At 53.5% G+C, this 23,307-nt stretch overlaps 2 protein-coding genes and 1 long non-coding RNA gene across 5 annotated transcripts; 1 reads left to right on the plus strand and 2 right to left on the minus strand.

Annotated features, from left to right (window-relative positions):
* Positions 1–1,023: 1,023 nt before the first annotated feature.
* SWI5 (SWI5 homologous recombination repair protein) lies at positions 1,024–6,197 on the minus strand. Its single transcript, XM_049113793.1, has 6 exons — positions 6,170–6,197; positions 5,937–6,044; positions 5,628–5,728; positions 3,796–3,917; positions 2,977–3,071; positions 1,024–1,369 (listed from the first exon to the last, which is right to left on the minus strand). The coding sequence occupies exons 1-6, from the start codon at positions 6,195–6,197 to the stop codon at positions 1,305–1,307; spliced, it is 519 nt and encodes a 172-aa protein (XP_048969750.1). The 3' UTR covers positions 1,024–1,304.
* Positions 6,198–6,285: 88 nt separating this feature from the next.
* On the plus strand, positions 6,286–23,218 carry GOLGA2 (golgin A2). Of its 3 annotated transcripts, XM_035721087.2 has the most exons (27): positions 6,286–6,444; positions 7,966–8,082; positions 9,217–9,297; positions 12,399–12,515; positions 12,794–12,837; positions 12,957–13,020; positions 13,439–13,498; positions 13,682–13,762; positions 14,560–14,598; positions 14,903–14,965; positions 15,051–15,144; positions 15,243–15,349; positions 16,282–16,340; positions 16,624–16,765; positions 17,904–17,993; positions 18,100–18,207; positions 18,393–18,480; positions 18,861–19,201; positions 19,472–19,585; positions 20,411–20,635; positions 20,715–20,790; positions 20,991–21,079; positions 21,353–21,562; positions 21,646–21,748; positions 21,832–21,938; positions 22,016–22,169; positions 22,258–23,218. In XM_035721087.2, the coding sequence occupies exons 1-27, from the start codon at positions 6,397–6,399 to the stop codon at positions 22,479–22,481; spliced, it is 3,045 nt and encodes a 1,014-aa protein (XP_035576980.1). In that variant the 5' UTR covers positions 6,286–6,396; the 3' UTR covers positions 22,482–23,218. The 3 variants fall into 3 exon arrangements, with proteins under 3 accessions (XP_035576980.1, XP_025331087.2, XP_048970371.1); XM_025475302.3 differs by lacking the exon at positions 9,217–9,297; XM_049114414.1 differs by lacking the exons at positions 6,286–6,444; positions 7,966–8,082; positions 9,217–9,297 and adding an exon at positions 12,167–12,236.
* Positions 10,598–14,677, minus strand: LOC112677267 (uncharacterized). The gene is made up of 5 exons (XR_003146945.3): positions 14,538–14,677; positions 12,586–12,685; positions 11,741–11,883; positions 11,175–11,393; positions 10,598–10,871 (listed from the first exon to the last, which is right to left on the minus strand). It is a non-coding gene; the product is annotated as an uncharacterized LOC112677267 (long non-coding RNA).
* Positions 23,219–23,307: the final 89 nt, after the last annotated feature.

Below are 23,307 nucleotides of genomic sequence, written 5' to 3' on the forward strand. Positions count from 1 at the left end.
TCAGACTTGCAGATTCGAGGGTTGTTTGTTGAGGCAGCTAATGCTAACTGCCACACTGCATACAGTACTACTGTTATTTCTGCTTATAGAGGCCAAGTCAGTGGCCTGTGGTCACACAGCTCATAAATGGACAGAGCTGGAACCCACACCCAGGCCTGACTCACACGGCCAGTTTTTAAAAACCATGCTTACTTCACCTCATGACGGCCTGTTGTGAAGCGCTGCTATCACACCTAAGATTTTAAGATGTCCAGCAGGGACAGCCGGATGAGCAGCTGGGACAGTCAGAACACTTTTTTTTTTTTTTTAAATTTATGATAGTCACAGAGAGAGAGAGAGAGGCAGAGACACAGGCAGAGGGAGAAGCAGGCTCCATGCACCAGGAGCCCGACGTGGAATTCGATCCCGGGTCTCCAGGATCGCGCCCTGGGCCAAAGGCAGGCACCAAACCGCTGTGCCACCCAGGGATCCCCAGTCAGAACACTTGGCTGGCTCAGTGTGAAATCCTGCCCCCTGGGTTGCACTGAGCACTTGCAGCACCAGTTTCACTTCTGCCAGTGCTGGTGGTTCAGAAGCAACACACAAGGGAGTCCCTTGCTTGGCGGAAGACTGCAGCCGGGGACTGGGGCCCTCATTATGCAGATGGATGCACAAGGGAAGAATTCCTTCTGTGCCACTGTTTCACACTAGGCTCCTACCTGCTTGTCCCTCAATCCAGAAAGGCAGCAATGCAAACCATAAGCTTCAGAATTAGACTTATGCTTGAATCCCTGCTCTGCCACTTACTGGCTGTGTGACCGTGGGTAAGTCACTTTGCTTCTCTGAGCCTCCACCTCCCCATCTGGGGATGGGGACAGCAATACTCATTCCTCACAGGATGGACTCGGGCATTAGAGAGAACAGATATAAGGTTCTCAGCACAGTGCTTGTACATGTTGGCTTGTTATGATCCAAGGGGGGCTGGCTCTCTTTCTCCCGGGGAAAATCAGGGGGCTATCGGAGGAGAGGGACTCCATGTACAGATTCACACCAAGATTGCTTGTATGTTTATTTACAAACGGCAGACATACACACATGTACGTATCACCAGAACATTTCAGGAAATGTGGAGCAGGTAATAGTGCTTCCACACCATCTGCCTCTTCTCCAGGCTCCCTCCTGACTCAGATTGAGCTCTCTAGAAAACGGCTTCTGAAACTTTCTCACTGGGAAGCCTGTGGGTGTGCTGGCTGGGCTCTCACTGCCTCTCATGTTCAAATCCACCTGTCCCATTAGGCTGTGGACAAAGGACTGTGAGCCTTGGTTCAGTCGTTCATTTCCAGGCCAAATTCTGGATACAACTCTTTGGTGGTGACACCTCGGATCATGGCTGAAAGAAAAGAAGGAAGAAGGGATGCACATCCTGAGGAGGAAAGGGGGAGACGGGCCAAAGGCCTGACACCTACCCAGGACCCACTCCTGAACCTTCTTTCTGCTCCCATAGTTGGTCGAGATACCCTCCTGCTATTCTCTCCAGACTTCACAACCATGGGCCCTGCTGGGCCACCCCAAACTAGACTCACTGAACCCTCACCCCACTTTGCAGAGGAGTCAAACAAAGCTCCCCTGGACTCCACACAGAGCAGCTGGAGCCACCTGCTGAAAATGTAAATTTATATTTACACTGTACCTGAGGACTGCTGAAAACCCTCAGTCTTTAGCCTGGCCCATGGGCCATGCCCTGGCCATTTGGTGATGCCATTCCTCCTCCTCCCTCAAAGACTCTTTCTTCCTCCCAAGGGAAGGGATGGCCTCCCAAGAGAAGGGTTTCCTGAGAGGCCTTCCCTGACGACCTTAGCTCATTCCTAACTGCCACCCTGTTTATACCTCAATATTCTTCTCCATCTTTGTTTCTATCATAGCACTTGGCACATTTTATAATTCCTCTGCTTATGTTCCTTTACTCATTGACCACCTCCCTCCCCCCGCAATACCAAAACATAAGTCACATGAGAACAGGGTCCTTTAAGGGTCTGGTTCATTGGAGTGCCCCATGCCGTGCAGTAGCACAGGGCAGGTGCTCAGCAAATATCGCCTGAACAAATGAGAGAAGATAGGCTGCCCTATCCTCTCTCTCCAGGTCCTGTGACCAGAAAGACAGGTCTCAAGCTGGGTTATATCTCACAAGAGTTTATGCCCTTAATCACTAGGCTACAGTCCCCTGGTCTTCCTTTCTCCTCAGGGCCTGATCATCCTCCTTTGTCTGTATCTCCCTCCTTCTGTTGTCTCCTTTCCTTCCCTGGGATCCATTCCCCACTGGAACAGAGAAGCCCTTCCTGCCACAGACTCCTGGATGCTGACAGGCAATTCCACAAGACGTGCTAAACTCCTGCAGTGACCTGGTGGACATCCTGGCCCTGCACCCTGTCTCAAAGAGTCACCAGTTGCTGAACGCTGGAGTGCTCACTGACCTCAGCCAGGTAATGGACTGAGGCTACCCATGCATTTCCTTACTTCCCAAGTGGCCTGTCCTAGCCAGCACAGACACCTTTGTGTGTGTGTCTTGTGTCTTGGCCAAGCCCTCTGAATAGTCAGACTGTGTTCAAGGAGGAACAAAATACTCCTTTAAGTCACAGAGTCACCCTCCTGTGACTTTCTGCCTCTGTGGCAAGTCAGCCATTTGAGGTAAGGGTGGTATCTCTATCAGTCTGAGTAGGGACCTAGAAGACCAGGAACCGTAGCCCTCAATCTAGCAGGTAGAGGAGTTCGTGCTCAAATCTGCCTGGGGCTCTGAAGCAGGCTCCACGTTTAGGGAAAAAACCCTAGGGACTCCTGTAAGAGCTGTACAGCTGCTTCGGGCATTTGAGCAGTGGGCCAGCTGAGAAGGATGGGAAGGCTGGCAAGTTAGAGGGCCCAGGAGCAAAATCCAAACACCTGGGGAAATGGAACCTCCTTCCCTCTGAGCCCTCGCTGGTCCTCTGGGGTCCTGCTGCTCACCTAGTTTGCCTAGCAGCATCTGGCCTATATCCTTGATGTCGTTATATTCATGGAGCTGGGAGATGTGGTCCTCCAGTTCATCCACACTGTAGCCTCTGGGGTAAGAGATGGAGAGAAAGAGAGAGAGGGGATCTTTAAGAAAGCTGAGGAGGATCCAAGGTTCAGAGACTAACAAGGCATCTTTTTTTTTTTTTTTTTTTTTAAACAAGGCATCTATTTAACAAATGTTCACTAAGGGCCTACTAGGGGCCAAGACAGACTCTGCCCTCAGGAAGCCTACAGTAGGGCAGGGAATGTGCCTAGCCCCTCACTCCTGGCAAATGTCCCTATGCCCTTGGGGGGCAGCTCCCAGCCACACTGGCACTATGCAACCAAGGGCACAGCTGAGGGATTCACTGATGGGCACATGAGTGGCTAGTCAGATCCCTTCATGTGTGAAATGCACAAAGCTTGCTCAGTCTGTGCCATGTGACTATAGCAAGGGGCATGAGAAAATCCAGAAGTTGTGGAAGAGCCAGCTTCCCCCAGGCACAGAAAAGCCCACCTGTAGAGAATGGAGTCCCACGTGAGTGTGAGCGGGGAGCAGAGGCAGAGAGGGACTGTGAGAGTGATAATCTCTGTTCTGACAGCTTTCCACTTCCTAGTTCCCGCTCCTCCCAGGCCTGACCACACCCTATCCAAGATGGATTGCTGAGAGGGGCTGGATCTAACAGCAGGGCACCATCCTGGTTTCACGCTAAGCTAGCATGGCTAGGTTTCAGTTACTGGGCTCTGGTCAAAAGCTATCTCGAGCATGTTGAGGAGCCCAGTGAGACTTACTCAGATATTAATTGGGTGATCTCCTTGTCCAGCAGATCCCTCTTCTCCTTCAGTTTCTGAATGTCAAGGCGCAGAGAATCCTTGCTGGCCCCATCAGCCTGGCCAGACTTGGGAGATGGCCGCTGGGTGGCACACAAAGTCATTAGCCAGACGGACCCATTATCCACAATTCAGAACCTACAAGTTTGCCCTCAACAGCCACTCAACCTGCTTCTGCTTGGTGACAGACAGCCCCCACCCACTAATGAGATTACATTTCCCAGCTTCCCTTGGAATTAGATGTAGCCCTCTAAGTTCTGGCAAGGGGAAGTTAATCTGAAATCATGTGTGTAACATCTGGGAGTCATTCTTCCAGGGAGAGGGCATGCTTTTCTCTGGCCTTCCTTCCTCCTTCCTGCTGGCTAGAATGTGGATGTAATGATAGAGCTGAACAGTATCTTGGGTGACAAGGTAGAATCGAAGCTGAAAGTGTGGTGAACCAAGATAGAGGCCTGGGTCCCGGAAGACTATTTAGGTCACCATTATTGGGGGCTTTCTTTCACTCCTGCCCAAGCCCAATCCTAACTAAAGGGCTCACTCTGGCCCCTAATCTGACCCTAGATAATCTACTAGGGTCATGTCTACTTCTCGGATTCTCTTCTCAAGTCTATGATGTCGCTGGGCTTATGATTTTATTGGATAACAAAACCATTCTCTAGGGCTGCAGTTCATCTGCCCTCTTTGTCTCTAGAAGCTACAAGGGCCAGGGCTTGGTACACTGGCTAATCTTTAGGAAATATGTGTTGGATCTGAAGAAGAGGCCAAGGAAGATATGGTTCCTATTCTTAGGGCAGGGTTTGTTAATCAGTGAGTTGACAGTGAATAAGCCCTATCTGCTAGACACTGGCAAAGGCTCCAGGAATTCAACGATGGACAAGACATCAAGCCTGGCCCCTGCCTTCTGGGAACGCATATAAAACACCCAGTAATTATGGTTTTCCTCCAGATATCTTCATTTAAAATTCTACTCACACTTCATCAGGAAGGCCCTCGCTGACCACTCCGTCTAAAATGGTCACTCCTCACTGGCTTACTATTCTTTAGTCCTGATATTTTAAAACATCTATCACCACCTGACATATACATTTCATTGATAATATGTTGTTGGCCTCATGCCACTGGAGTATGAACTCCATGAGGGCAGGGACTGTGTTTTGTTCACTGTGCCCCAACAGTGCCTGGCACACGGGAGGCACTCAATAAAAAGGTGTCCAGTGAATGAATGAATGACAAATAATTAATCAACTAACAACAAGTCTGAAAAGTGCTTTTTAGGTGAAGTACAGTGTGCTAAGGGAGTGTCTAATCGAGCAACTGGACCGAGTCAGAAGTGGGGGTGAGTGAGGCTCCTCTCGGGGATTCTCAACCCGGAAGGATGAGCAGGCATCACCTTGCTAAAAAGCTGCAAGGGAAGTATTCCAGAAGCGCACAGTATATTCAAATGGCAAAGGCACGAGAGCGCACGCGCGTCTGGGGGAATGAGAGTGGTTTTTGTGTGGGGTGGTGGGTGAGGGAGGAGATCAGGGTGCTCCCGGCAAGGAGGAGAGACAGAGCCTACTGGGGGAGCCTGGGGTACCACAGGCAAAGGCCAGGACACTGCTTCTCCTTTGAATCTTGGTGGGCAGGAGGAAAAGAAGGCAGAAGGACTGAGAAATGACCCGGAGTTCCTCAGCAGAACAAGATGTGCTGGGGGAAGACTTGAAGGGGGCTGGGGATGGAGAGGAGGGCTGGGAGCAGCACTGACTTCACACTGCGGAGGGAGAGAAAGGGGTGGGGGTCACAGGCATACTCACAGGGGATTGGAAGGCCCCGCGGCAACTTTGGGAAAGTCCTGGTTGAGTCCTGGAGAGGAATCCGAAGACAAAAGGCTGATTGAACCTAGAGTCAGTCCGCTCTGAGAGGAGAGGGTTACGTGGGGGTGTGGGAGGTAAGGAGTTGGGGAGGGGCAGATACGGTCCGAGATGAGGGCAGGGAGTGTGGGGGGCTAGATGGGGGTCTCTGGAAGTGATCTCTGGGACCAGAGTCTGAGGCCCGGCAATGGGGAGTCAGGAAAGGGACTGTGAAGGGATGCGCTTTCGCCCTGCTATCCGCTCCTCGCCCACCTCCGGAGCCCTGGGGTCCGGGGCCCCCGTCTCGGGGGAGTATGCAGTGCAGAAGGGTCCAGGGCGGGGCGGGAGAGCGGCCCCTCTGGCCCACCAGGTACTCGGAATCTTAGGACGGAGACGCCGACGGCTGGGTGGCTAGATGCGCGCGCAACCTGCAAAGCCAGGTCCCGCCCCCGCCCCGAAGTGGGCGGGGCCAGAGGCTGCGCGCGCAGCTTTCATTGTCACTCCACCTGCTCGCGGCAACCTGACCACGCCCATTCCCCCCCGTTCATCTTTCTCACCAGCCAATAGAATTGGAGCATTGAGGCCACGCCCACCAGCTGCTACCTAGAAACTCTAGGGTCCCTCCCTTTCTGGCTCAGTCGCACACCGGCGCGGTGACTGCCGGAAGTGATGCCGCGGTGGTTGCCGGGATCGCGGTGATGTGGCCACCCCCCTTACCCCTCCCCGTCCCGGGATGTCGGAAGAAACCCGACAGAGCAAATTGGCTGCGGCCAAGAAAAAGGTAAAACGTGCCGGGTCGCGGCTCCCTGACCCAGCCAAAGGCCCCTCGGACGGCCGGGCCGTGGCCAGAATCTTTGCTGCCCCTGAGGCACACGGGGCTAGCCCCGTGACGCCCCTTGGCGCCCCCCACCCCAAGTCGTCTCAGCCAGTCCCGCCCCCCGGCTGCCCAGCCCCCGCCCTCGCCCGCCGCCCCCGGTGACTTTGGGCTGGTGACTCCCCGGGCTCCCTGCTCCAGGTTTGGCCCTAGCCTTCTGCCACCCAGAAGCGGAGGACCTGGGCTCTCCAGGCCGGTCCCGGTGTCCAGGGACCTCGGTCCCAGCCCTGCTTTCCCCTCCCCCACCGCGGAGCGGCGACTCGGGCGTTGGTAGGGAGGAGGGGAATGTAGTTACGTCACAATCCCCCTCGGAACTGTCATTAGCGCCAGGAGCCCCGGTGTTTGGTCTTACTACCCAGTCTCCCAGTGTTTTCATACCCTTTCCGGTTTCTCCGGTCGCGGCGCAAATTTCCAGCTTGAAGGGGACTGGGGACTATGGGACCTAGGTGGGAGAGGTTTCAGGAGCCCTTACTCTAGACTGTACCCCATCCTTAAACATTGACTACACCAGTGATCATGGAACATTGATAACACCTTGGTGACAATGGGGAGAGTGTGTTTTCTTTGGTATGGTTTCCTTTTAGGTTTCTACTGTCCAGAAAGACTTTCACATATTAAATCTGAATTCTCTACCTCACATTTTAATTCCTTATGATTCTGGACCAGAGTCCCCCCCCCGCCTCCCCCCCATCAATCAGTGCTCTTTGGAGTGAGATCTGCTTATCCTCTGTGGAACTGATCTCTGGAACCTGAATTTCATAGGTGGGAATCTTCCCCAAATCATCATCTCAACATGGAGTGTTCTGAGGGCCACAGGATAATATAGAACTGAAGCATCAATTGTGCTTGATTCTTTTGAGAAAGAAAAATCCTTTTATAGTAATGTACTAGGGATGACATTTGTGTAGATTTGTAAGATTATGATAGACTTCTCTCTGAAATGGTGCTTGGATTGTCCTCTTTCTGTTAGGTTTCCACATTCACTAGGTGTGTGCCTTTACTGCCTTCTGCCATCAGGATACGTTGATATAAAAGTTTGATAAATACCAATGTGCAGCTTTAACAGATTTGTAGGAAAGGACTCTAAAGTCAGATTACTCAGATGTTATTTTTCCCACCTTTTCCACCTCCACCTCTGGTTTTGCCTTTTGGCACCTGCTGATTTCATGGCATAACCCCAGAACTCGGAGTCAGAAGACTAAGTTTAAATTCCATTATTGCCTAAGTTTAAATTCCATTATTGCCTTTTCTTTTCTTAGTCATGTTATCAGTCTATTTCTGCAGTCACTGAGAATTACAACACCTTGTAGGGCTGTTGGTGGCATTAAGTCAGATGGCGAGTATGGGAGTATATTGTAAACTACAAAGTTGGACATGAATACAGGGGTTTATAGTTCTCATGAGCCCCACTGATTTTCCTTTCTGTAGTTGAGGGAGTATCAGCAGAAGAACAGCCCTGGTGTAGGAGCAAAGAAGAAAAGGAAGATTAAAAATGGCAGTAGCCCTGAGACTACCACTTCCAATGATTGTCACTCTCCTGAGGATGTGAGTACTGGCTGGCCAGGTTCCTGGGGCCAGGGGTGTTTGAGGGGCAGTAGAGGGTGGTGGTTGATACTGTGGAGGAGATGTCAGGTACGGATTTGAATCCTACCTCTCCCTTTGCTGGGAATATGCCCCATCAATAAAGTTGGGGTAATAATGTCTTAACACTGGTGACACTGGAATGAGATGGTTGATTTTTTTTGTTTCTTTTAAGGGTTTATTTATTTGAGAGAGAGCAGGGGGAGGGGCAAAGGAAGAGGGAGAGAGAATCCTCAAGCAGACTCCCTGCTGAGCACGGAGCCTGATGTCTGGCTGGATCCCATGACTCTGAGATCATGACCTGAGCCGGAAGAACTCAGGAGTCGGACACTTAACCAACTAAGCTGTCCAGATGCCCCATTGATGTTGTTTTTATATTAATCCCTTAGGGCCTGGTGTGGGATAAGCATTCAGTCAAGGGTAGTCCTATTTGACATACTGACCTGGTGACTTTCCTCATCCCTGGCTTCAGGGGGGAAGCCAGGCAGTGAGAATAGCCATCTGCCATCACACTGTCCCTATAGGAAGCACCAAAAGAGACCCAGGGTGTAGCAAGGAGACCAAGCATTTGGGTTAGGTGACAGTGAATTTTGAGTCCATCTTTGCCACCAGTTTGCTGGGCGACCTCAGGAAAATCACTTCCTCCCCTGGGCCCAGTTTCCTCTTCTGTAAGATGATATTGTTGGAGCAGATCAGTGTCTTTCAGACTTCTAGCTGGAGCTCCCTTTGTTCAAGCGAACCCTCCATGGAAGTCTGGTTTTTAAAATGGAGTTGCAAGCCTGTCAGATTTGTCCCCAGCACCCGGGTCTGAGGAGAGGGTCTGATGAATGTATTAAAATAACACCTGCATTGGGCTGGTGATCGCGTTCTCGGTCTCGTTCAGGGGACTTTTCCATCTGGGTACATTGATTTCTGCCTCCAGCACGGCAGCAGGTGGCTGTTTGGGAAGGCAGCACAGGCCATGGATTTGTTGCCCTCTCTCTTCTCCAGCATTTCATCTTCCTGAACCCACTTCTTCCTTCCCTGACTCTCTCACCTCTCTCTAAGCCACTCTTCTCTCTCCCCTTGCCCTTGTTTCTCCCTTCTCGCCTCCTGTAGATTCAGGATATTCTGAAGGTGCTGGTGTCCGACCTTAACCGCTCCAATGGGGTAGCGCTCCCCCCATTGGACAAGTGGAAGGTGAGGCAGTGCCGAACCCCCTCTCTGGCTTGCTCTCTCCCAGCTGTGCATGCCCCAAGGCTTCTCTGGTTTGGGGGAATACTTTGCCTCTGGCTTATTTTATGTTGCTGTCATTAACCCTCAGCCTGTTCATGTCTGCTTTTTTTTTCACCTGCTTGGTTGATTGGGTTTTTTTCCTTCCCCCACATCTTTTATCATTTTGAAGAAGATGTGAGACACATCTTGAAGTTTAAAGGTAACTTGGGAAAGCTTCCAGAGCAGGTGTGTGGGATTTGGCTTTTTCTAGCCTTGGGTATGAATACCCAGTGGCGCGTCAGATTTGGATTAAATAAAAGCAAACCTTCACACTTGCCCTTTGGGCACCTGTCCCCCAAAAGATGAATAGACTGCATAGCAGTTTGTCCTTTTTTTGAATTGGATTAGTTCATTTTGGTTGGAGAGTAGGTAGTGTAGGGTTAAGACAAAGGGAGTGTATGTTATAGTTACAAGGACTGAGGTTATTTTTTCAGAGGAATTAACTGGAAAGCATGTGAAGTTAACCAAACATGAGTGACCAGGACATCCCGCCTGCCCCTATTCTCAAAAATCAGTTCAACACTGGGCTGTGTGTTCAATGGGTCCTTGCTAGGAGAGGCAGTTGGCTAGGTGCTCAAGAAAAAGAGGTAAACCAGGTTGAATGCATACTTAGGGAGGCAGAGACCCTGCTGCAAGAAGCAAGGTAAGATGTGGCAACATTCCAGGTGCTTAACTGAGGGTAAGGTTGGTTCTAAATGAACTCGAGACTGATGGGAAGATTAGAGGCGGGTAGCATTCATCCATATGGAGAGTGGGGGAAAGGGAATCCCAGGCAGCCGGAGGGTGGAATGCAGGTAACAGTTTGCATTATGATCTCACAGAGTATCTCCCAGAAAGGCAGGGAGCCTGGGTGGGTTCTCTGGACATGACATTGGTACTTCCTCCTGGGACACTGGCCAGGCCAGGGGCGTAGGGCTGAAACGCAGCCACGTCCAGTTAGAGATGGGCATGGAGAGAGAGCAGGGGACAGAGCCCTGCGTGCTGGTGTTAGAGGCTTTCACTCCCAGGGACTGCTCACGCCTGGGTGATCGGGTCTGTCTAGGTGCTGTGACTGACTCATCGTGTGGGCTCAGAGGAGCTGCTGAGAGGCACAGGGAGGAGGGGAGCCTAGGCCTGGGGCAGTCCTGAAGCTCGTATTTGCGCTGAGTTCTAGGATTCTGTGCCCGCTGCCCGCATCCCTCTATTGTCCTGGAAAGGAAAACCCAGATTACTCTTGTGGGTTTTTTTTTTTTTAATTTATTTATTCATGACAGAGAGAGAGAGAGAGGCAGAGACATAGGCAGAGGGAGAAGCAGGCTCCATGCAGGAAGCCCGATGTGGGACTCGATCCGGGACTCCAGGTTCATGCCCTGGGTGGAAGGTGGTGCTAAACTGCTGAGCCACCCAGGGATCCCATCTCTTGTGGTTTTTAGATCCAATCTTCTATCAGTGATTGTTTCCCACTTAAGTTTTCTGTCCTGGCAATGCTGGCTTGTGGTTGCAGGATCCTGGACAGAGAGCTGATAGCATTTCCAGAAGTGGGGAATCATGAAGAAATAAAAAAAATATTAACAGTACATTTGGAGGAGTGGCGAGTGATTTTTTTAAATACCCCCCTACTTTTGCTGTAAGACCTAAAATTGTGAAATATCTTGGTTGGTCACAAAATCGTCATTATAGATATAGATATATATATTTAAATCTTCAGGTAATCACTTTTTTCTTTTCTGAACGTCATTGTATCTAGTGCTAGGGATCAGGGGGATCTCAAGATGCCAGGAGGCACCCAGAGCTTGCAGGGCCCAGGGCTGGAAGTGCCCTACCTCCCCCAAAGTCTCATGCCTCAGCCAGCTGCTGAGCCTCTGCTCTTATCTAGGATTCTGTTGAACAGGTTGTCAAGACAACGCCAGGTTCCAGGGTCAAAGGTCACAGCATGGACAGTAAACATGCAAATTGCTCAGATTCATCCTCAGCTCCCTGGGCTCTGCGGCACTTGCTCTGAGGAGGGCAGCAGATGCGTCCAGAAAGCAGCGAGCCCTGGGCTGAGAGAGAGAGAGACAGACAGACAGGCACACGTGTGGCCTCTTCCTCCCGCTCCTGGCCTCACTGGCCAGGCCTTGGCTCCCTAGTGCTCCCCTCTTCAAACTTGAGCTTATCAGCCATCTTCCCCATCTCTCCACTCATCTTTACTCATCATCAGACATTAGATCTGTAGAGCCAGGTGCTTGGACTGAGTGTGTCAGACCTGAGCCTGGAAGGAGGCTGGGTAGGGCCCTGGTCAAGCAAGTGGGTTCAGGTGGGGAAAAGGGAGCAGTTTCTCTGTGGCTCCTTGTGTCCCATTCCAGGATCGTTCTCCAGGATACCAAGAGTCAGAGGGCAGGCATCTTACCTCTGGTTTCTCAGGTTGGTTCCTGGTTGGTAGGTGTTTTGGAGCTAGGAGGTTGGGGTGTGGGTGTAGTAGCCATGTTTTTCTTTTCACCTGCAGGAGTAGGGTGAGGCTTCTAGTTGGGTAACTTCCTTCCCAGGAAAGGCCTGAATTGAACAAATACAGCCAGGAGTTGGAAGGAGGAGGGGGGAAGGGAAAAGAGAGCAGAGAGGAAGGAGGCAAAGAGTGGAACTGACCACATCTCCTTCAGTACCACCACCCTCTGCCTGGCAGGGGCCCAGGGGGGTGTCACCCTGGCATTCCAGAAGAACAGGGCCTGCCTTCTCCCTGACTGGGCACCCTGTCTTCCACCTGCTGTGGCTGCCACAGGTCAGAGCATGGTACTGTCTCTTGCTGAGCTCTACGGAGAACAAGGCCCTCATGTGTTCATGAGGGAGGTCTTGCAGACCTTGCTTTGAGCTTTGGCCATCCAGAAGGCTGCAGGCGGCCCTCGGCTTGGGTGAGTCATAGCCGCACTCCAGAGTGGCTCCCAGCATGTGTGACTGTCACTCTGACCACAGCAATGCCTGTCCTGCCTGCTCTGCATCCCTGCGTCCATGGCAGCAAGGCACCTTCTTACCTGCATGGCCCCTAACCCCCTGCCTGCTCTGTTCTGTGACAGGCGCCCAAAGACCGCGCCGCTCCTGCTGCACCAACTGTTGATGACACCGTGTCACCTGGCGGTGTCCCTTCCCCCTGTGCTAGTCTCCCTCGTGTCACCAGCATGACATCAAATCAGGTTTGTGCCTCCTCCCCCTTTGCCGCCCCCACTGTATGTTCACCCCCTCCTCTTCCTCAGAGGACTGTACCTGCTTTGGGTCCTCTTCCCATTCTTCAGGTAGCTTGGTTCCTAGAGCAGAGTGCCCTTCTGGAGGACTGAGGTGGGGGAAGCCAAGACCAGGTCTTTCCCTGAAGTTTGGGAAGTTGGCAGGTTATCAGAATGAGCTTGCCTCCCCCTGCCCCTGGGTGGTCTTACCAGCAATTGAGTGACCACCTCATGTGTTTCTTCCTGAACAGAACCATGATGCAGAAAATGGTCCTATCCTCATAGATGATAGCAAGTGAGTATCTCCCATGAGGGCAGTGGTCCCTGGGCCCAGGCGTTGGGGCAGGCCTCTGCCTGAGACCCCCTCTTTCCCGCTGGGCCTCCTGAACCCCTGACTTTCATGTTCATCCCCAGATGTCTGTCCTCTACCGAGAGCCTGCGACAGCTTTCTCAGCAGCTCAATGGTCTTGTGTCCGAGGTACCCCAGAACTTGAAACCCAAAGTGGGAGGGAAATGGGGAGGGAGAATATGACAGAAAGAAACTGAGGCAGAGATTTCCCAAGAGGGAGGGAAGAGCTCAGGAGTAGCCAGCTCACTGGGTAATGTTTGCCTGACTCCTCTCCCCTTTGAAGTCTTCCCTTTGAAGCTCCCCCAGGTAAAGGGGTCCGACCTTGAGGCTGCTTACATCATTTGACCTCTCTGCAGAAAGTGCATAATGAGAGCTGCCCAGGAGGGGATGGATGATGACGGGGGGCTAAGAACCAGGAGGAGTGGCACAAAGGAGGGGTTAGTTAGGCAGAAAAGTTTGCAGCTGATGGGCAGGATGAGGAGTCAGAGGGCTTAGGTACTGGGGCGGGCAGAGTGCGCCTCCATGTGAGCCCTTTCGTGTCTCCTAGTCTTCATCCTACATCAATGGGGAGGGCCTGGCATCTTCTGCTAACATAAAGGATCTAGAGGTAAGTGGCACTAGACCATGGTCTCAGGACCCTGCAGGCCAGCCCCCATCTCCTCCCACAGCGGGGGCTGGGTGCCCCGCTGCCAGCCCAGACAGCCCCCAACCCTAATGACTGCTCTCTCTACCTCTCCCCAACCCTCGTCCAACTCCTCCTCCTCCTCCTCCTCCTCTGCATGCGCCTCAGAGCCGGTACCAAGAGCTATCACTAGCCCTGGACTCCAGCAATCTAACAAACAAACAACTCAGTAGCAAGATAGAGGAATTGGTAAGAGTCCAGTGGGGTCCCCTGATTCCACACTGCCAATCTGGGGCTCCAGTTTTTCCCTGGGGCTCTGAAGAAAGGGGCTGGGGGACCCTGGTGCTAAGGGAGAATGGGGTGTCGGGGGGTTTGAGTCTCAGGTGGAGGGACCCCAGAGCATGCGGCATGGCTCTCTGTGGCTGCCTTCTTTGCCTCCTTCTGTTCTCCGGACACCCCTGCTTGAGTCCTTTCCATACTTGCCCCAGGGCTGTAGCCTCTGGAGGAAGCACTGGCTTGGCTGGTGTGCTCCTGCCCTGACCCAACCCCTAATTTGCTCCATCTTTGAACTTGGATGAGTCACCTTTCCTCTCTGGGCTTCAGTCTCCTGAGGAGGTAGAATTAGAGGTGTCCAAGGTCCCCTTTAGCTCAGAGAATCAGGTCCTTCTCATTCCTGTATCCCTGCTATTAAGAACAGAACCTGGCCTGTGGGTACTTAGGCCCAGGGTGCTCAGTAAATACTTGTTGAATGAAAGCACCCTTCCAAATCACGAGCTACCAGAAGGGTAGTCTCTTGCTTCTCAACTCCTGTTTCTGGAGGTTTATCCCTGTCCTTTCACAAGGACTCTCATCTGTGTAGCTGTGAGCAAAACTACCCAAGACCCAAAGTCTTTTCTTGGGAGCTTGAGGAGACTCTATCAGTTCGTGTCCACATGAAGTTTCCCCTTTGAAACCCATTCCTGGCCCCTGCCCATCCCTCAGTCTTGGTGTGCAGAGGGCAGTGAAAGGGAATAGACCGAGTTACCTCTCTTTGGCTCTCCCCACAGAAACAACAGAACCAGGAAACTCTGGATCAACTGGAAAAAGTAACATGATATCTTTTGTCTGCTGATTATGTGGCAGAGGCGTTTGGGGAGGATTCAGATGTAGAGGCCCATTCTCATCTTGGTCTGCTCCCAGCCTGGAGGAATAAAAGGCCCCCTTGTGTCCCCCACCCCTTCCCTACCCCTGCCCTCCTCCCACTACCTGCCACCACGCCCCCCTCCCCCCCAGTCTGGCCACATTGTTGGGCCTATCCTGCTCCACTGATGGCATATTTTGGGATCACGTCCTTTGCTGTTTCATCTCTGCCCCCTTCCAGTCAAGGATGTTGTGTCCTCCTTCCTGCAGGAGAAGAAGGAGTTTGAACAGAAGCTTGCAAAGGAGCAGGGGTCTCTAAGGGAGCAGCTGCAGGTGTGTGGAGCTGGGATCTCCCTCCTGCCCCCAGGAAATGCTTCCATCCCCTCTCTTCAGCACCCCTTTACCTTCTTTCCCAAAGGTTCACATTCAGACCATAGGGATTCTGGTGTCTGAGAAGACCGAATTACAGACAGCCCTGGTCCACACACAGCAGGCAGCCAGGCAGAAAGCAGGTGGGAGTCTAGACATCCTCCCACCCCATAGCCTGGCACGTTGGCAGGCCTTTGGTGGGATTCCTTCCTGGGCTCCTCTTTGAACTCTGTCATTCCAGGAGAGTCTGAAGATCTTGCTAGTCGCCTGCAGTCTTCCCGCCAGCGTGTCAGTGAGCTGGAGCGCACATTGTCTGCTGTCTCCACACAGCAGAAGCAGGTGGACAGGGTGAGCCCAGCTTCTGACCCACCTGGCTGGAGGTGCAGCTTCCCCGACAGGGGAAGGGGAAAGGTCCCTTCCACACGGTGGAGTGTCTTCCTGCCCACAAGGCAGCATGGGCTGTTTCTTGCTGCTTTAAAGTTTTGAGGTGGTTAGAAGCAACCAGGGCTGAGCTGACTGTCTTGGGGGACTTAGCAGTTGGGGCTGCTTTCTGGACTGAGCACTGAATGTAGAGTCCAGATCCTGAGAGACAGCCCTGCCCCCTTCACTGGCTGTGGGTCTTGGCTGAGTACAGAACAGTCTTTTTCGTATGTTACCATTTGTATAGGAAGGGAAGTATGTGTGTAATACAAGGTGTGTGAAAGGAATTATAAAAACCCAGGGAGAGGAACAGATCACCTCTGTACAGTCTGAGTGGTGGGCCGTATGAACAGATCATTCAAAAAAGGGACAGAGGATCACAATGCAAATTTAATTCCACTCCTTATCCCTGCTTCCCCAACCCAGGGAGAAAATGTAGGTGAAGAATCAGACGGACTGGATGTTTAATTCTAGCTTTCCGATGGGGATTTTAGGCAAACGACTGAATCTGTGATATTCTGTGTTGTTCACCTGTAAAAACAGACACAATCGTGCCTACCCCATGTGGTGGTCGCAAAGCTTGAATGTGATTGTTAGCATGGCAGCTGCTGACATGCTCTGTGAAGGGTCAGGAGTGTTCTGACGCTACTAGTAGTTGATAGCAGTGCCACTGTCTGGGCCTCTGCTGGCCAGCTCTGAATCTCTCCCACCCTTACCGAGTTCTAGTCCACGGCACATGACAACTTGGGCTTGGACATGGCTTTGAACAAAGTGTCAAGTGTGGCTAGGGTGGGTGAAGAAGTGTGGCTGCATCTTCTGCTGCCCAGCCCATGCCTGACCCTGCCTTTCTGTATCTGCAGCACAACAAGGACTTAACCAAAGAGCGAGACACCCTCAAGCTGGAGTTATATAAGAACAAGTAGGACAGCGGGGCTGGCAAGTGGGAGGGCTACAGGGGAAGGGGGGCACCGCATACGGCTTAGAACACGCACAGAGCTGGACTCCAGGCCCAGCTGTGCCGCCAGCACAGGCTGTGGCCTTGGGCCTCGCGGGTCTTCTCTCTGGCCTGCTCGTTGGGCTTCATGTTCCCCGGGGGCCCCTTCCGACCGTTCTGTGGCCCCGTGGCAAGTGTGGTGGGTTGATCACCAGAGTACTCCTTTCTGTTCTGTACTCATACCTACCTTTGCTCTCTCTGGCCATAGCAAAAACAATGAGGACCTGAAGCAGCAGAACTCAGAACTGGAGGAGAAGCTTCAGGTGATGGTGAGAGAGAAGGCAGCCATGCAGCTCGGGATGGAGGAGCTGCAAAAGAAGCTGGAGATGTCGGAGCTCCTGCTGCAGCAGGTGAGGCCGAAGCCCCAGGGAGTCTGGGTCCCATCTGTCTGGGGCCGTGGTCTCCCGGGATTGTGATGGCCAGCCGTTAGCCAGAAGCTGGAATATTTGGGTCCTTGTTCTGGCCCTGCTATAGAATCCTGCTGCAGATGTTGATCAAAATCTACAAATTGGAGCCCTGTGCAGCAATGTGGACTCAGAATCTCAGGGATGGGGCTTTTTAAATTTTTGTTTTTTAAAGCATCTTGGTTGCAAACCATTGTTCTACAGTTGACAGTCACAAGGCTAGCCCATGAGTCCCCATCTGCTTCCTCTTGGAGGTGGGGCCACCAGGTCATCAGGGTACCTGGGCCAAAGAGCTCCCCTCCATCAGTGTTTATTCACACAGCGATAATCTGCCTTCAGGTCACTTCCTTCAGTGGGGTTCTTCCCTCCCAATCAACACAGGAAAAATTTCATCTCTTTCCTGAGACCTTTAGATACTCGGAGGGGGTGTGTTTGTAGATTCCTTGGCCCTCCCTCAGGTTTTCCCAAGCTCCACAGCCCCAGCTGTTTCTCACATGGTCTGTCACCCTCCTGACGGCTTTTTTTCCTGCATGGGACCAATTGGTTAAGGCTCCTCTTCTGGTCAATCCCCCCAGAGTGAAACATGAGTCTCCAAATTTGGTCTGTCCTGGGCAGCAGGTAGGGCTCTCTACCCATCTCCCTCACCATCTCCCCATCCATTCAGCAGGTGTTGACTGAACATGGCCTCCGCCTGTTCCTAGGCTGGGTAGTCTAACAAATAGCCTGGTAGAGAGAGGAAGTGAGGGCTTGAGGTTGCTCTGAAGTTAATGGACACCCGCACTCTGGGACCTGACCACCCCATTTCTGGGACCAGGGCCAGTTTGTAGCCACCCTCACTATAGCCAGTAAAGAACCTGGAAGAGAATACACACCAGGTTGGCAGGACTGGGAGCTAGAGGACCACTTACAATGAGTATTTAGTTAACAGAAAGCCTGTGGACCCAATACTAACGTAATGTAAAGGTAGAGATCTGTATCAATGCCAAATTGTACGTTATCCCAGCTCAGATCCTTTTGGGGTGGGGTGCATTACTGCAACAGCCTGGGCTCCCCACATCTAACCTTCTCCTTTTCCATTCTCCAGTTTTCTAGTCAATCCAAAAGCCCTGACAGCAGCCAGGAGTTACACCAGGCCCTGGAAGAGCGGACACAGCTGGAGGCCCACGTCGGGGAGGTGAGGCCTTGCAGAGAGCAGGGGGTGTGGAAGGATGGCCCTAGGTGCTTAGAAGCTGGTTAGGCCCAGCAGCAGCCCCTGCTAACATCTGTGCCCCTTTTTGTAGCTGAGAGATTTACTAAAGCAACTGCAGCTGGAGAGAGACCAGTATGCAGAGACTCTGAAGGAGGAGAATGCCATTTGGCAGCAGAAGATGCAGCAGATGTCTGAACAGGTGAGATGTGACCTTCAGCGCCCCCACCTTAGGCTGCTTGATCTTTCTGGACATCAGTAAAAGGGGAATCCTATCACTTGGTATGCAGCCAGAGGTGGCTGTGCAATTTTTATAGGTGGGAATAGAGAGGGCAATGGTCTTACTTCCCCCCACCCATGTACCCATCCCCCCTGTGATTTGGGCAGATGCACAGATTGAGGGAAGAGAAGGAGCACAGCATGAGTCAGGTGCAGGAGTTGGAGGCCAACTTGGCTGAACTGAAGAACCAGATAGGTAAGCTGAGGCAGGAGGATCTGGGAGCAGGATTGGTGCCAGAGGGCTGGTGAGGATGCCTTCAAATGCCCTAAGGATGTGGGTGGATGGAAGGGGACTGTGGCCCAGGGAAAGAGGTCCGTACTAGGAGTTGGCCAGGTTGGGCAGTGTGCCCGCTGGCAACCACTCCGAATTGTCCTGAGCATAAAAATATTAAAAACTCTTTTCAAAAGTGTCTTGAAAGAGTGCATATCCCCTGAGGGTGAGGGATTGTGAGCCAGGAAGCCAAGGTTTGGGGCGAGGAGGCCCAGTTAGGAGCTGTGGATCAAGAAGAGGGCTTTTTTGAAGGCACAGAGGTGAGAGGCCCCTAGCGTGTGTCCCCCTCCCCCTGCTCCCCACAGTGGTGCCCCCAGCCCAGGAGCCCCCAGCCAGGCCCTTGGAGGAGGAGCAGCAGCGGCTGCACGCCGAGACTGAACAACTACAGAAGGAGCTGGAGAGCCTGGCCGAGCAGGTGCAGGCCCAAGTGAAAGACAACGAAGGTTTGAGTCGCCTGAACCGGGAGCAGGAGCAGCGGCTGCTGGAGCTGGAGCGGGCAGCCGAGTGCTGGGGGGAGCAGGCAGAGGAACGCAAGCAGATTCTGGAGAGCATGCAGAGCGATCGCACCACCATCAGCCGTGCGCTCTCCCAGAACCGCGAGCTCAAGGAGCAGCTGGTTGAGCTGCAGAACGGCTTCGTCAAGCTGGTGTGTAGCCCTTCTCCTCCTAGCCAAGTCTTTTGGTGCTGGGCAAGACAGTTAACCCCTCTAGGCCTTTGTCTCCCCACGTGTAAAATGGGGGAAGGGTGTATGCACCCAATGTGAAAATGGTGCCCTTGAAGGCACCCTGTGAGCCGGAGAGCCCTGCTGAGATGAGTGGGGCAGAGGTGGTGAGGACACCTGCCTCCACTCTTCCCTGCACTGTGGGAGGTAGACTCCATGTTCTGGGGTGGCCACTGACTCCTCTTCTCTCTCCAGTCCAACGAGAACATGGAGATTACTACCGCACTGCAGTCGGAGCAGCATGTCAAGAAGGAGCTGGCCAAGAAGCTGGGCCAGCTGCAGGAGAAGCTGGGAGAGCTAAAGGAGATGGTAACTTACCCCCCACACCAGCTGAGGAAGCCTGGAGGACAAACCTACCTGCTCGGAGGGTGGGAGGTTGCCCAGGATGGTGCAGCTCCAGCCTGTGGGGGGACACCTGACTCCAGAGTCCTTCCAATCCTGCCTGTGGTGCAGGCCCCTTGTCACTCCCAGCTGTCTGACTCTACAGAGTGGGTATCCCTGGGCTGAAGGTCCTCGTCCTGGCTAGAGAGCTCAGGCCCCTAACGAGGTCAAGAGATGGTGCACCTCGGATTCAGCCCTGGATGCTACCCCCAGCTCCACCAGTCACTAGTCGCTTCTCATCTCTCAGCCTCAGGTGTCCTCAGAGATATTAGCATTTTGCTCACAGAGGTGTCAAGGATTATTATTTTTTAAGATTTTACTTATTCATGAGAGACACAGAGAGAGAGAGAGAGAGGCAGAGACACAGGCAGAGGGAGAAGCAGGCTCCATGCAGGAAGCCCGATGTGGGACTCGATCCTGAGTCTCCAGGATCAGGCCCTGGGCTGAAGGGGCCGCTAAACCGCTGAGCCACCCGGGCTGCCCAGGTGTCAAGAATTAAATGAGAAGCATGCCTGTAGTGTGAGGCATTCAGGGCGCACTCAGATGTCCATGGGCGCACTTTGCTTTTCCACTAAAGTGAAAATAGAAGGTGGTCATGAGGCATGAGGAAGGGTAAGGGAAGTGTGGGTCCCTGGATATAGGGGCAGTCACTGAAGTCCTAGAGCGAGGAAGCCAGGGGCCTGGGCGGGCCACAGAGCCTCCCGCTTTCCTCTCAGCACGGGTGCCAGCCTTAGTCCCTGGGTCTTCCCACAGGTGGAGCTGAAGAGCCAGGAGGCTCAGAATCTACAGCAGCAGCGGGACCAGTACATGAGCCACCTGCAGCAGTATATGGCCGCCTACCAGCAGCTGGCTTCCGACAAGGAGCTGCTGCACAAGCAGGTGCTGCTGCAGACTCAGCTCATGGACCGGCTGCAGCATGAGGAAGTTCAGGGCAAGGTGGCGGCCGAGAAAGCCCTCCAAGAGTTACAGGAGACCCAGGTGAAGGGAGTTCGAGTACTGGGCCCCGAGGGGAGGGCCTGCTACCCGCATCCCTTCTCACTCTTTCCTGGCCCCTCAGGGACGCCTGGAATCTGCCACCCAGCAGAACCAGCAGCTCCAGGCCCAGCTGAGCCTCATGGCTATGCCTGGGGAAGGTGAGTAGGAGAGTGTCCAGGGGAAGAGGACAGAGCCCGAGGAGGAGGAGGGGTGACTTTGAGCAGCACAGAATCAAGTGTGACGGGACCTGTAGGACAGTGAATTCTTCTCTGGGGATGCACTGGCCCCAAGCTTTGTTCCCTGGCCCGCTTTACCTCCCCTGTTGGGTTGTCTGAGGACCCTCCATCTGCCCTGACAGGAGATGGATTGGACAGTGAGGAGAAGGAAGAAGAGGCTGCCCAGCCAAAGCTGAGCATGCCAGAGAACCTGGAGAGCCGAGAGGCCGTGGTGAGCAGACCCCCGCTGCCCCTTCCTCGTCCCACCTTCCCGCTTCCCTCTGTGGTAACCCCCTCCCAGGGGCACCCTCCTTTCTTCTTGGTTCCCTCCCTCAACCTCTCTCAACCCTCAAACCCATGGGACCCAGCGGTCAGCCTCGGCACCATCCTTGAAGCGCAGATGTGCCCACGAAGGCCAGGAGAGGAGGAGCTTCTCTCTGCCTTCCTGCCACCTGGTCACCCTGAGTATCCCCCACAAGAGCACACACACATGTCTCACCTGCAGGTGGCATTTTTTAACTCGGCCTTAGCCAGTGCTGAGGAGGAGCAGGCACGGCTGCGCGGGCAGCTGAAGAAGCAGAAGCTGCGCTGCCAGCGTCTGGCTCACCTGGTGGCCCCAGGCCAGCAGGTGCAGGAGGAGGCCGCAGCCCCCAGTGGTGACAGTGTGCCTGGGGAGACCCACCAGGCCCTTCAGGTGGCCATGGACAAGCTGCAGGTGAGCCAGTCGCTGGCCAGCCCTGGAAGGGTGGGGCCACCAGGGCGGGCTGCCTGACCCTGACCCTGCTGCTCTGGCCACAGGGCCGCTTCCTGGAGCTCATGCAGGAGAAAGTGGAGCTGAAGGAGCGGGTGGAGGAGCTGGAGCATTGCTGCATCCAGCTTTCTGGAGAGACAGACACTATTGGTGAGTGGGAGGGCCAGCACCCGGGGGTGGGGGGAGCCCTGTGATGGGTCCAAGAGCCTGAGCGGCAGCCCGTGTACCCACAGGAGAATACATCGCCCTGTACCAGAATCAGAGAGCAGTGCTGAAGGAACGGCACCGGGAGAAGGAGGAGTACATTAGCCGTCTGGCTCAAGACAAAGAAAACATGAAGGTAGGGGCCCTGAGCATCGCTGGGAGTGGTACAGGGCAGGGGTGGAACTCGGGGGTGCTCAGCACCTCTCCTTCCAGATGAAGCTGCTGGAGCTACAGAAACTGGTGCTATGCCTAGTGAGCGAGCGCAATGAACGGCAGGGCAAGCTCCTGGCAGCTGCCCAGGACCCCGCAGCAGAGCCTGCTACAGCACCCCCAGCCCAAGAGCTTGGTGCTGCCAATGGCCAGGGTGGTGAGTAGAGCCCTCAGGGTGGGTGGGGCGGGGAGAGCTCGCACAGCACTCAGAGCCCTGTTTCTTTCTCTCTCCCTGACCCACAAAGATCTTCGAGAGGTGAGCCTGGCTGACAATGATAATGTGGCACCTCCTCAGGGAGAGGCCCTACCAGGCCACAGTGCCCCTGAGAACCCCACTGCACAGCAAATCATGCAGCTTCTGCAGGAGATGCAGAATCCCCAGCCATACCTAGGTTTAAGCAAGAATCCCTGCGTCCCCTTCTTCTACCGGGCTGATGACAATGACGAGGTGAAGATCCTGGTGATCTAAGAGCCTGACACCAGCAAGCAAAACCTGGAGAAGTGGGGCCGGGGGCTCTGCTCCCACCCTGTCCCTGCCACCCTATCATTCCTTCCCAGTTACCCTTTTATCCCTAAACTAGCAAGATAAGACCCCTGAGAGGGGTGTGAAAAGCCTCCTAATTGGGGGAGACAAATAGGTGCAGACCTCTTGCCACCTTGGCAAGGGCTGTGTCTTTATCTGGACTACTCATCGTTCCAGAAAAACAAAGAGCCAGAGGCTCAATAAAAACATAGTTTATTTAGAGGGCTCCCTTTCTTGGGGGGCAGGGGCTCCCTGGTGGCCTCCTCACCCCCACCAAGCAGTCCTTCAGAGGGGCTCAGGCATCCTCTATTCAGAGGCACTTTGGGGAACAAGTGCTCCCCCTGTCCAGCTCAATGACTGGGCAGCACTCTCCCAGGCCTTAGGACAGTTGGGGCTAACCCAGGCCAGGCAAAGGCATAAGCTGGTGGGGGGGGGGGCTCCCTCCCCAGTGTATATACTGTACCTGTGTAACATTTTGTATATTCTGGGGATAGGGCAGCCCCCTGTATCATAGCAGAGGTTGGAACTGGCAAATGGGGAGGAAGTTCTATTAAATATTTGGGGATGAGGAAACTTATTTATTGATAGCATAGGACAGAGGAAGGAGGCGGGGACGGGGTTCCGCCCAGGTGACTCACAACTTCTGTTTGCTTTTTATTTCGGAATAAATGGATTTAGCCATACTGTTTAGCCTTGTGTGTGCCTGTTTCCAGTCACTGGCCCCTAGGTCCTGGAGTCTGCACTGTGGGCATTGAACAGGGAGCAGATCCTG

Source organism: Canis lupus, chromosome 9, assembly GCF_003254725.2.
Source record: "Canis lupus dingo isolate Sandy chromosome 9, ASM325472v2, whole genome shotgun sequence".
In the NCBI taxonomy this organism is placed as follows: Eukaryota; Metazoa; Chordata; class Mammalia; order Carnivora; family Canidae; genus Canis; species Canis lupus.

Bases quoted from the DNA above. Each gene is read 5' to 3' on its own strand.
- SWI5 (XM_049113793.1), bottom strand. From the start codon at position 6,197: ATGGGCGTGGTCAGGTTGCCGCGAGCAG. The intron at 3,072-3,795 runs GTAAGTCTCACT...CTCTTACCCCAG, and splicing joins ATCACCCAATTAATATCTGA to AGGCTACAGTGTGGATGAAC. The intron at 1,370-2,976 runs GTGAGCAGCAGG...CTTTTCTTTCAG, and splicing joins GATGCTGCTAGGCAAACTAG to CCATGATCCGAGGTGTCACC.
- GOLGA2 (XM_035721087.2), top strand. From the start codon at position 6,397: ATGTCGGAAGAAACCCGACAGAGCAAATTGGCTGCGGCCAAGAAAAAG. The intron at 13,499-13,681 runs GTAAGTGGCACT...CATGCGCCTCAG, and splicing joins CTAACATAAAGGATCTAGAG to AGCCGGTACCAAGAGCTATC. The intron at 21,080-21,352 runs GTGAGCAGACCC...TCTCACCTGCAG, and splicing joins TGGAGAGCCGAGAGGCCGTG to GTGGCATTTTTTAACTCGGC.